The sequence below is a fragment of the Mesoplodon bidens genome (genome assembly GCF_964165515.1).
Source record: "Mesoplodon bidens genome assembly, chromosome: 4".
NCBI classification, from domain to species: domain Eukaryota; kingdom Metazoa; phylum Chordata; class Mammalia; order Artiodactyla; family Ziphiidae; genus Mesoplodon; species Mesoplodon bidens.
The window spans coordinates 128,436,994-128,449,157 of NC_138160.1; the positions used below are offsets into that span (position 1 = coordinate 128,436,994).

At 47.7% G+C, this 12,164-nt stretch overlaps 1 protein-coding gene across 2 annotated transcripts in view; it reads right to left on the bottom strand.

Moving 5' to 3' along the window:
* Positions 1-417: 417 nt before the first annotated feature.
* PDE6A (phosphodiesterase 6A) overlaps positions 418-12,164 on the bottom strand; it is a gene marked incomplete at its 3' end in the record, with an annotated part of 66,413 nt that continues 54,666 nt past the window's right edge. For both annotated transcript variants that reach the window (XM_081233765.1, XM_081233764.1), the window contains 5 exons: positions 3,856-3,919; positions 3,497-3,571; positions 2,772-2,855; positions 902-1,049; positions 418-497 (listed from right to left, as the gene is read on the bottom strand). In XM_081233765.1, the coding sequence (XP_081089891.1) occupies positions 418-497; positions 902-1,049; positions 2,772-2,855; positions 3,497-3,571; positions 3,856-3,919 (451 nt within the window). The remainder of the gene's footprint in view (positions 498-901; positions 1,050-2,771; positions 2,856-3,496; positions 3,572-3,855; positions 3,920-12,164) is intronic.

Here is a 12,164-nt window from a genome sequence, read left to right on the forward strand (position 1 = left end):
AATGAAAAAAATGTAAAAGGACAGACGAAGCAAATGTGGCAAAACTCTCGATATTAGAATCTGGGTGATGGGTAGGTGGGGATTCATTGTTCAGTTCTCTACTTCTGAGGATGATTGAAAATTTGTGTACTATAAAATGAAAGTGTAAGAACAAAAATGATTCTAGGTAAGCAGGTGAGTCTGGTGCTAATGTTTAACTGAGTCTATGAAAGGCAAAATGTTGGTTGTAGCTCAATAAAAAGTGCTCACAGCTGATAAGAGCCTTGAAAGCCACTAGGGAAGATGTAAACTAAATTCTTCTTCAGTCTTCAAACCCTATAACTCTGACTTCTCAAGCAGGTTCATGGTTTCCCACTGGCTTGGGTACCCTCCTCCAGTGAAGGGTGGGGCCCGTCTGGGCGTGGATCCCCGCTTGCGCTACTGGACACAGCAGGACTTGGATGCAGGCGCGCCTCCAGCTGAGCCTGGTTTTCCCCCAGGCTGATTTCCTGCGGCTGCTGCAATCAGACAAGAAAGAGAACACACCAGATGAGAGGAGGCTGCGGCCGGCTTTCCCTTTGACCTGGTTTGGACCAAGAGTTGCAAACTCAAGGGCTTTCAGGGGCCCTATGTCTACCACTTAATTATTGGAATCTGTCCTACAATGGTTGAGGGCAGTCAGGGAATCCTTGCTGGGAGCTTCAGTCTTGGCAACCAGGCTTTGCTACTGCTTACAGTGTGACTTGGCCATGACACTTCACCTCTGCGGGCCTCAGTGCTCTCATACATAGAATGGGGACAGCTAGGTCGTGGGGAGGCCCGAACAGGTCCACGTGTGTGAGGCTTTGCGGCCCCGCCAGGCACGCCGTGAGAGCTCGGTGTGTGTGCGGTAGGGGCTCTCCGTCCTCCCCCTTCCACAAACCTTGGTTGGCTGCCTGCCCTTTCTGCTTCTCCTCCTCCTGCATCTTCATCTTGGCTTCATACTCGTCAGCGAGCACTTTCCACTCCTTGCGGTTGTTGGTGATCCCATCCAGCATGGGAGTGATCTCCTCGTGGAACCGGGAGAATTCCTGGAAGAGAGAGACAGAGCCTCTGGCACAGGAGTCGAGCCCTGGGGTCCGGGTTCCAGGTGAAGAACAGTGGGTCATGTCTGCACTGGAATGAGCTGCCCGGGCGCGTTGCAGCTTCCGTCCCCAGCGGTGTGTGTGACGTCACTGCAGGGCTTCTGGCCACAAGGTCCCATGCCTCTCCCGCTTGAAACCCTCCTGTGGCACCCCCTGGTTTTCAGGATGGAGCGCAAGCTGCTTCACAAGGCTGTCAAGCTCTCCAGACCCAGCGCTCTTCCCCGTCACCAACTTGAAGCCTCCGGACATTGCAAATCTGTCAGTTTCTGTGGGCTTCATGCCTGCTCTTCCCTTTGCTGGAACACTCTAACTTAGCTCTTCTTTTCCCTTGAGGCCTGCACTTAGACATCACTTCCTCAGGGAAGCCTCTTCTGATCCCCAAGGTAAGTCAGGTCCTCTATTAGCAGCTCCCCAAACCTTCTCTTCCTACATCTCACTTCACTGTAATGACTCCCTTTGCCAGTCTGCCCCCGGAGCTGTGAGCTGGAGAGGGCAGGGATATCTCTGCTCATTCATTGGGGGTGGCCTTGGCCTAGTACAGGGTCTGGGGCACAAAGACAGTCAATATTTGCCGAGTGAAATCGGGATAGGAAGAGGATTCTTAAGGTCTCTTAGCTCTAAGAATAAAAGTAATGCCTTTGAGCACAGCACATGACAGTTTATGAAGTGCTTTATCTCCTTTGATCCTCAGAAACTCCTGCGAGGTGGGAAAATGAGACTCGTTACTCCTAGATTTTTAGGTGAAGAAATGGAGATGCAGATTGGTGGAGATTTGCACAAGGTAAGAATGGCAAATCCAGGGTCTACCGTGGAGTTCAGCCAGAGCCAGCTGTGCTCAAAGCTGCCTGGGTTCAGATCTAGATTCTGCCACCAGCTGTGTGACCTTGGGCAGGACACCATGAAATCAGGACAGTACCTCAGAGGGTTGCTGTGATAATGCATGTAAAGCACTTAGCCCAGTCTTTGTTGTTTTATATATTACTGATGATCATGAAGAGTGTCACCTATGCTGCCCTGTTGCTCAGAGGACCCCAGGTAGTCTGCGTTATATCAGAGATGCACTTGTGCGCCCTCTGGGAGCAGAAGGGCTGCAGCTTATGCAGCAGAAAGAGCCCTAGACTAGGGGTCAGGCATCCCGGCTGTGATGCTGTGTGTAGCTGACTCCAGTGACCTGGCCCTGTGATTTCTCCTCTCTGACCTCTGTCTCCTCATGTAACTTGGCCAAAATAAAAATAACAAATGAGAGGGGGATGGCACAGATAACATGGATTGGGGCTTGGTGGGTTTCTCAAGAGAGAGACTACGAAGTTCTAGATTATCTTTTGACAATTGAGTAACTGTGACCTGTCATATTCCCACAAGCTGGGGAAGTTAGGAAGGCATGTATCTGCTATGCTCCCCATTTCTCTGCCTGAAAACACGATGTGTCATTTGTCCCGCAACTATTTATTGAGCAACTAGGATATACGAAGCTCCGGGCTCTGGCCTGGATATGCAGTCACACAAGCTCCTATGGGGCTGTCCTGAGGACCAAATGCCATTGGAGGTGAGAAGTGCTTTGTAAAGTATCACTCATCACTTGCCAGGGTTTTTTAATTCCTGATGTCCTTTGGGAATCCCAGGCTCATCAAAGACATCTTGTTGGGCCTTTGAAAGCAAAGGACTTACCTTGTAGACAAAGGTGCAAACGAAGTCAATGAAGCCGACCTGAAGCTTGGGGAGTTCGGCCGCCTTGTTTCTGTCCATCATGGGCTGTCAGGGGTGGAGAAAGAGTTAACTGTACTGGGCTCCTCCTGGCCTGATGCAGCAAGGGGACCCACCCTACTAATGAAAGATTCTTGCAAAACAAAAACCCTCTAACTGGTCTCCCTGTGTCTGGTGGGGAGCCCGCTGACAGTTTCAGCCAAGTTTATTTTCAATGTCCATAGGTTCTCAGCTTGACCAGGTCATCCCCTTGCATGGTCTGTGCTGTTAGAGCCAGGGGAGGTGGACTCCTAGACTGTCGGAACTGAAAGGGAAGTCTAAGTTTTGGTGTTCACTTGTCAATCACTACTTAGCTGAGTGTGCTAAGGACACACAGCTTAAAGCAGGGTCCTCAAACTTTAGGAGAGAGCACATTGCTGGCCCACCCCCAGAGTTTCTGTTCAGGTAGGTCCAGGGTGGGTCTGTGGATTTGCATCTGTAATATGTTCCCAAGTAACGAGGTTGATGGTGGTCTCCAGGGACCATTCTTTGAGAACCACTGCATTAAGGAAAGGTCATCTCTGTGGTAAGGTCACACATCCCTGTGTCAAGGGTGAGGAGGCACATCTCTCCATCACGGCAAGGTCACTGCTCTCCACCAGGATGAGATCACATGCCCAGTATCAGGCTGAAGTCCCTTCTCTACTCACAATGGGATTCTGTTGCAGCACCGTGCGCTCCAGGTCACCTTGTTCCCAGAATTCGGCAGCAACCAGTAGAGCCACCTGCAACAGGCAGACACCCGTCATGGAGTCAAGCCCCAGCCCCAATCCTCCTACCCATGCTCCCATCCCACGTGGGTTTCCAGCTCAGCAAAGACATAAACCCCACTCCTGCCCTTCCACCCCACTTTATGTCATCATGGGAGGGGTCCTCAGGTGATTGCCATGTCTTGGCAGAGGAGGATGGAGCAAAGGTGGGCTGCCTCAGGAGCTGGAGAATCCAAGCCACATTAGCTGCTGTCCCCAGTACTGGGATGCTCTTCTCTCGGGTCAGGAGGAGTGCACACCTTGCTCTGCACCTCCCAAGGCTTGGTGATGGCTGAGAGATCACAGGCGGTCATCATCATGGCCCTGCACACAAGCACACCTTCCATCAGTCGGGAACCAGTCATGGCTGTATATCTGGGTAATTCCATCTATCTCTCCTTTCTCTGACCCTACTAGTAGGTGACCTCATCCCATGGTGAGAAGAGGGGTCACTTCCCCATTGCATCTGAAGGTCAGGCTTTGAAATCAAATAGAGGTTTAAATCCTGCCTCTGTCAGTTACCAGGGGTTTGACATTGAGCAATTAAACCAACTTCTCTATGCCTCAGTTTCCCATCTGTAATAATATTGGTACTTCCCTCATGGAGTGGGTACAAGATTAAATGAGATAATGTGTGAAAAATCTTAGTATGGTGCCTGGATATAGTATGTGCACAATAAACACTGGCGATGATCAGGAACATATATTGGGTTTCTATTATGTGCCACACACTGTTCTAGGCATTTTATAGACATCAATTTCATTTAAATCTCATCACATCCTTGGAGTTCCTTCTCTCCTGTCTAATATAGAACAATGTTTCTCAACCTTTTTCTCATCATCCTCCCTGCTCCACTGTCAAAGAGATTTTTTTATTAGACATTTTTCCTATAGTCGTTGTACCATGAAATTTTAATAACACAGACATACTGTATATCTGTTTGGAGGGCCACAGACCATTGTAATATCTAAGGTTTTTTGCTCCTCTCCCAAGAACCGCTTTTTGCCCCATTGAGTAATGCATGATGCAGGGAGAAGGGCGACCCTGGTCATTGTGAGGAAGCCTTACGTTAAGAAGTAGAGGAAGGGATTGAGGAAAGAAAGAAAGGGTTAAAAGGTAAGCACTTTTTTTTTAATATTTTGATTTTGATTTCTTTTTTTTTTGGCTGCATTGGGTCTTCGTTGCTGCGTGCAGGGTTTCTCTGTGGCGAGCGGGAGCTACTCTTTGTTGTGGTGTGCGGGCTTCTCATTGCGGTGGCTTCTCTTGTTGCAGAGCATGGGCTCTAGGCACACAGTCTTCAGTAGTTGTGGCATGCAGGCTCGGTAGTTGTGGTTTGTGGGCTCTAGAGCACAGGTTCAGTAGTTGGGGCACACAGGCTTAGTCGCTCCGTGGCCTGTGGGATCTTCCCAGACCAGGGCTCGAAACTGTGTCCCCTGCATTGGCAGGTGGGTTCTTTTTTAAAAAATAAATTTATTTTATTATTTATTTATTTATTTATTTATGGCTGTATTGGGTCTTTGTTGCTGTGTGCGGGCTTTCTCTAGTTGCGGTGAGCAGGGGCTACTCTCCGTCGCAGTGCATGGGCTTCTCATTGCGGTCGCTTCACTTGTTTCAGAGCACAGGCTCTAGGCACACGGGCTTCAGTAGTTATGGCACATGGCCTCAGTAGTTGTGGCTCGTGGGCTCTAGAGCACAGGCTCAGTATTTGTGGCACACGGGCTTAGTTGCTCCATGGCATGTGGTATCTTCCCGGACCAGGGCTCGAACCTATGTCCCCTGCATTGGCAGGCGGACTCCCAACCACTGCGCCACCAGGGAAGTCTCTAAAAGATAAATTCTTAAAGGAGTTTCACAATAATAGGAAGGTAAGACAGGTATTATTACATAGGTAGGTATAATATAAGACAGAAGGGAGGGGACATGGGAAAAGAATTGGAGAAAGAGGGAGGAATTTGAGAATGTGTTTCAGAGTCGGGGTGTAGTGGCATGAGCATCTGGGATGGGAATGCCGGGCCATGTACTATGGGCCTTAATTACATGCTGGGGAGTGTAGGTGTATCCAATAAGCAGAAAGAGCTTTTGAAGGTTGAGGGCCGGGTCATGACCTCATCAGAGCTGCTTGGCAGCACCTGTAGGATGGAGCAGACAGGAGAGGGAGGGAAGAAGGAAGGAAGGAAGGAAGACGCTGCAGCAATGTGGGTAGGATGGCAGGAGGACCTGACCTGCAGCAATACCCGTGGGCTGGAAGAGCATGGGGTCACCCTCACGTGGTAGAGTCAACCCGACTTGGTGAGATGATGGGCATGGGCTGGGGAGGGAATAGTTGGAGAAGGTTGGGGCTCTGAACCTAACTAGTGGCTTGGATGATTTTACAATTTACCAGCTGTATCTGGCATAGGTTACATAAGCTGGTCTGGACGGCCTGAGGAGTTATGAAATATTAACAGGTTTAACTATCTTTTTTTTTTTTTTTGCGGTACGCGGGCCTCTCACTGTTGTGGCCTCTCCCGTTGCGGAGCACAGGCTCCGGACGCGCAGGCTCAGCGGCCATGGCTCACGGGCCCAGCCGCTCCGCGGCGTGTGGGATCTTCCCGGACCGGGGCATGAACCCATGTCCCCTGCATCGGCAGGCGGACTCCCAACCACTGTGCCACCAGGGAAGCCCTTAACTATCTTTGATTAAGTAAACCCTCAAAAACTCATAGAAATCTTTAAGTAAGTTTTCAGGAATGCATACATCTCTTAGAAACACCTTTATACTTTGTAATAACTTAGGAACACATGCCTGATGCTTCATGTTGTGTTGTAGACGGTATGTTTACCATCAAACACATTAAGCAAATGAATATTTGGCTGTGAATCCAGGAGTCACTGGTTCCCTGCTACCCGTCAGTGTCTACATTTTAAGCCCACAGGTGTGGCTTCAGGAGAGCATTGGAGGTTTACTTTCCTTGGCTGGAGATATCATGTGAAAATGACTCCCAGCAATTAGGGAAACAACTAAGTGTTTTAGAGATAGAGATTTGGTACGTTCCTGGGATGTGGTGGGGAAGGGGGCGTGGAGGACACACCTGGACACCAGAAAAGCCAATCCAAAGCCTCGTGCCCTAAAGACAAGGCATTACATTCACTTCAGCACCACTGCCTTAGGTGTTCCGAGGCCAAGATGCTATGCTACACATTAGGGATCCAGAGGGGACTGCAGGGAGCTCATAGTCACTTAAGGAACATAGAAGGAATGCCAGCCGGGAGCCCAGTTTGGAAGCCATTTCAGGATCCAGACAAGAGATGTACGTGGCAATAAAAGGAAGTGTCCAGATAGACAAGGCATTTAAGAAGTAAACTCGGGCTTCCCTGGTGGCACAGTGGTTGAGAGTCCGCCTGCCGATGCAGGGGACATGGGTTCGTGCCCCAGTCCGGGAAGATCCCACGTGCCGCAGTGGCTGGGCCCGTGAGCCGTGGCCGCTGGGCCTGCGCGTCCGGAGCCTGTGCTCCACAACGGGAGAGGCCACAACAGCGAGAGGCCCAAGTACTGCAAAAAAAAAACAAAGAAGAAAAAAAAAAAGTAAACTTAACAGGGTTTGGGGATAGATTAGACATGCAAAGCGAGGAAGAGGAAGATTTTAGGATGAAAGAGGGTAAAGGACAACAGGGTTATTATGCAGAAGAGAGCAAGGGTAAGTCATGAAGACTTGCTGAGAAATTTGAACCTTATCCCCAAGGTAGGTGAGAGTCATCGAGAGGAGAGGAGGGGTGGAGTTGAATGGGAGAACAGTATAAAACTCTGTACAAGGCTTTGGAATTAGAGCAATTCGATTCTCACTCTTGTCCTTACTTGCCATATCTAGAGCAAGTGACTTAATGTCTTTGAGTCTTTCTCTGTTCTTTGGTGAAATGAGATAAGCATATTAGGTTGGATCATATGAAATTCTGATTTTGTGGGTCAAAAACTGTCATAAGTCAGCAACTTCACAGGGTTCAATGCAATTTGTCTGTCCTAGGGGTTACTGTGACCATCACATAAGATGATTTTATAAGTGCCCCATGGTCCTCATCTTCATCGTTATCACCTTCATCACAATCACCAGGATGGGCTCCCGCTCACCTGGCCCAAAGCAAATGTTACTTCTGCTCAGCTGGGATGCTCAGTGGCGCTTCTCCCTGACCCTTGGCTGACCCCTGAAAGCATCCCAGCCGCCCTTGAGAGGCATTCAGATTCTTCTTGGAATTACACCTGGCCTGGAGGCTGTAGCCTGCGGGGAAAGTTTGAAGGGAGCCTGAGAAATCAGTGGGTGTCCGGGAGAGGGGTGGGTTGACTTGGATTCCAGTCCTTGATGTTCCAGGAATGCCCGTGTGACACTAGGTAAGTCACTTTGTCTCTCTGGGCCTCACTCTTTTCATTTGTAAAACACTAAAGCAGGAGCTGGCAAACTTTTTCTGTAAAGGGCCAGATAGTAAATAGTTTAGGTTTTACAGAGCATGTAGGCTCACTAGCAGCTACTCAGTTTCATCATCGCGATGTGAAAACAGCCATAGATAAGTCAAGACAAGGTCAGTTGGCGCCTGGCATCCAGTCACCGGAAAGGTGACTGGGTAGGTGACCAGTGAGGCCTGAGCTGCGTGGCCCAGGGTTTAAGAGGGGCTGGAGGTTGTGAACTCACCAAGCACACTTTGCTGAGTGCTTACTGCATGCCAGGCCCCAGATAGATTCTGAGGATTGAGGATTCAGGAGTGCCACCCTGGAGGCGTTTACCACTGAAACAATTCTTAATCCATTAGCCCCACATTGTTGGGGATTTATGAGTTTTGGTTTGCAGTGTTTTCCGTGTCTTCGTGGTTTTTATACTTTCCGTCCAACCCTTCCCAAAGCTCCACTCTTTTGAACACAGTAAGTGCCTAATGTCAGATAGCAGCTGAGGTTGGAGCCGTGATGAGCTCATTGGGTTTAAAGTGGCCCTTAATTGCTGCTTGACTACAGCTGCTTGAGGAGAGTGATTTAGGATTTTGAGAATCTTGGCCACTATTTCATTATTTGCGGATGTATATTAGAAGTATGTATTTAGCACAGTGGTTGCCTTTTGGATTCAAGCGCAAACAATGTTTCTAAATTCTTTTTTTTGGAGGGGGGATGTGGGGGAGAAGGAAGGATTTATGACTTGCAGCAAGTAAGGAGAACACCAGGGATCTTTTCCCAAAGTAGTGTCTCCCCCAACTGCAAGATTGGGGAAGTTTGAAACTAAGGGTGCATGCGTAAACTAAGGGTACATGAGAAGGCTTAAACAGAGGAGAATTCAGCATAGAATCGGGGCGAAGGTAGACAGAGACCAAGCTTTAGTTGAAGTCAGGAGGGTCCACATCCTCATTCCATCCTTCGCCTGGGTGGGAGCCTTAGTTCCTGGTGTCAGGACTTGCTGAAGCTCAGGTTCTTTATGTCTTGTGGCAGAAAGAATTCAGTGGGAAACAAAGTGATAGATAAGAAGTGGATTTATTTAGAGAGGTACACATTCCGTAGATGGAATGCGGTTCATCTCAAAAGGTGAGAGTGGCTCTGGGAGAAACAGTCCACAGGCAGAGTGTGGGCCACGTCAGAGGGCAAGCAACTGTTTCTAAATTCTTAATGTTCATTACTAGATCGATGAATGGATGGAAGGATGGATGGGGGAGGGGAGGATGGGCTGCTCAGTAAAAAAAAAAAAAAGACAGGGTCACTTATCTCTTAGGCAGTGCCTAGGGTTCAGGATACTTTTAGGGGCCCATGAAAATATTTAAGTCTTAATTTCTTTTAAAAAAAGAATATAGTAAATTTATGAATAATGAATGACTTCAGCCTGGATTATATTTGTCTTTATACCAACACAGTCATAAAATATGATTTTTATTTACTTATTTAAATGGAGGAAGAAGCCATGAAAGCAAAGGTGCCTATGACCCACAAAAGTCATAGTGTGGCCCTCCATACAAGAATACCATTTTATTTATGGGTACTGAAATTTGACTTCTTATCATTTTTATTTGTTAGGAAATATTATTCTTTTGATTTTTTTTTTTCCCAACCATTTCAAATTGTAATCGCCATCTGAGCTCGTGGCAGGTGTCAGGCCTCACATTCTACCACTAGAGGATCTCTAATCCATGCACAGAAACCTTCCAGTGCATGGTTTGGTCAGACTATCCAGTGTGAGACCTGCAATTAGGTGGAGACGTAAAGGGTTTAATGACGAGTGAAAGTCACACCCCGATTGTAACATCTTGGTCCTACAGTAAACACACTAAAGTGGGGTGACCCAAGAGATAGCAATGCAGGAGACTCACAAAAGTCAATCGGCTTAAGATGCCTCAAGGGTTGAGGTGAGTACTCCAAGATAATCAGAGCACAGGAGGGGGGTGTTGGGTTTTTTCCTCACAACAACAAATTCTGTCACCAACTAGGTGTCCTCTGATTCGATTCAATTCAATTCAATACAATTCACTTATTTTTTTAAAAAATTTATTTATTTGGCTGCTCTGGGTCTTAGTTGCAGCATGTGGGATCTTTTAGCTGCGGCATGTGAACTCTTAGTTGCAGCATGTGGGATCTAGTTCTCTGACCAGGGATCAAACTTGAGGCTCCTGCATTGGGAGCATGGAGTCTTAGCCACTGGACCACCAGGGAAGTCCCAATACAATTCACTTCTGACACTAGCGTCAGACACTTCTGACACTAGGTTTGAGGGCTTAGTCCCACAAAGCTACCCTTGCCTCAGAAGTCAGCTGCAAGTATCAGGTTCCCAGGTTACCCACACTTCTGACTTGACTGCAGAGTCAGGGGGTTCCCACAGCCCCCAGATTCAAAAATTTGCTAGGACAGCTCATAAAACTTCGGAAAACTCTTATTATACAGGATATAACTCAGGAATAGCCAAGTGGAAGAGATGCATAGGAGAAGGTATGGGGTCGGGGGTGCCTACAAGAGCTTCCATGCCCTTTTCAGACTTGTCACCCTCCCAGCACGTAGATGTGTTCACTGACCTAGTAGCTCTAAGAACTCTTGTTTAGAGGTTTTTAATGGCACTTTTACCACATAAGCATGATTTATTAAATCACTGGCCATTGGTAACTAATTTAGTCTCCAGTCCTTTCCCCTCCCCAGAGGTTGGGCTGGGGCTGAGAATTCCAAGCTTCTAATGAAGGCTTTATCTTTCTGGTGATCAGCCCCTACCATGAAGCCCTCTGGGGTCCCACCAAGAGCTGCTTCATTAGAACAAAAGACACTCCTGCCAAGCCTATGACTCTTACTGCTGTCAAGGGTTTTAGAGCTCTGTGTTGGGAAATGGGGATAAAGACCAAATACGTATATCTCTTTATACCACAGGAAGAGCCTAACACCGTACCCCCCGTGAGCAACGCTGCACAGCATTCCACGTGTCTCAGCTCAGCCCCTGTGATAATCCATAAGGTAGGTACTACCAGTACCCTCTTTCAGCAGATGAGAAAACTGAGGCACAGAGAGGTGAAGTAAACTACTCAAGGTCAAACAACAAAAAGTGAGAGAGCTGAGACTTGAACCCAGACTCTGTGGTGCCGAAGCCACAAGTGTGTAACAGGTACAATGTACCCAGGTATGAAGCAGCTCTAATTATGTGTCTAATCTCCTAATCGATGGACCAACTCCAAGACTGCTTTACAGCAGTGGTTTTCAACCAAGTGCAGTTTTTGCCCCTGGGGGTATTTGGCAATGTCTGGAGATATTTTTGCTCATCACAACTGGGGAGGAGGGGCTGCTACTGGCATCTAGTGAGCAGAAACCAGGGGCTGCTACTGGCTTCTACTAAGCAGAAACCAGGGGCTGCTACTGGCTTCTACTGAGCAGAAACCAGGGATTTCATCTAGTAAATGAAATCTTAAAATGCACAGAATAGCCCCTATAACAAAGAGTTGTTGTCCGCAAATGTCAATAGTGTTAAGATTGAGAAACCTGCTTTATAGATCTTCAACATTTTTCACTGAGTGCCTAGCTGAAGAATTCTGAAAAATGTTTACCTTCGTGTACATTTTTAAGTTGACATCTTGCTATTAAAATGATTACATCATTCTTTAAGTATAAAGGAATCTAAATAGCATAGCATTTTCATATCAACCATCAGCACGTCACCCATTTAAAAACAAAGAGACAAGCTTTTTTTTAAGAGTCTGGAATTTTAAAGACTGAAATATAGGATCAGAAACCATAAAACTCCTAGAGGAAAGTATAAGCAGAACACTCTGACATAAATTGTAGCAATATATATATATATATTTGGATTGGTCTTCTAAAGCAAAGGAAATAAAAGCAAAAAATAAACAAATGGGGCTTCCCTTGTGGCGCAGTGGTTGGGAATCCACCTGCCAATTCGGGGGACATGAGTTTGAGCCCTGGTCCGGGAGGATCCCACATGCCAGCAGCAGCTGGGCCTGAGCGCCACAGCTGCTGAGCGTGCGCTCTGGAGCCCGTGAACCACAGTTGCTGAGCCCATGTGCCACAGCTACTGAGCCTGCACTCTGGAGCCCATGCTCCGCAACGGGAGAGGCCACCACAGTGAGAGGCCCAGG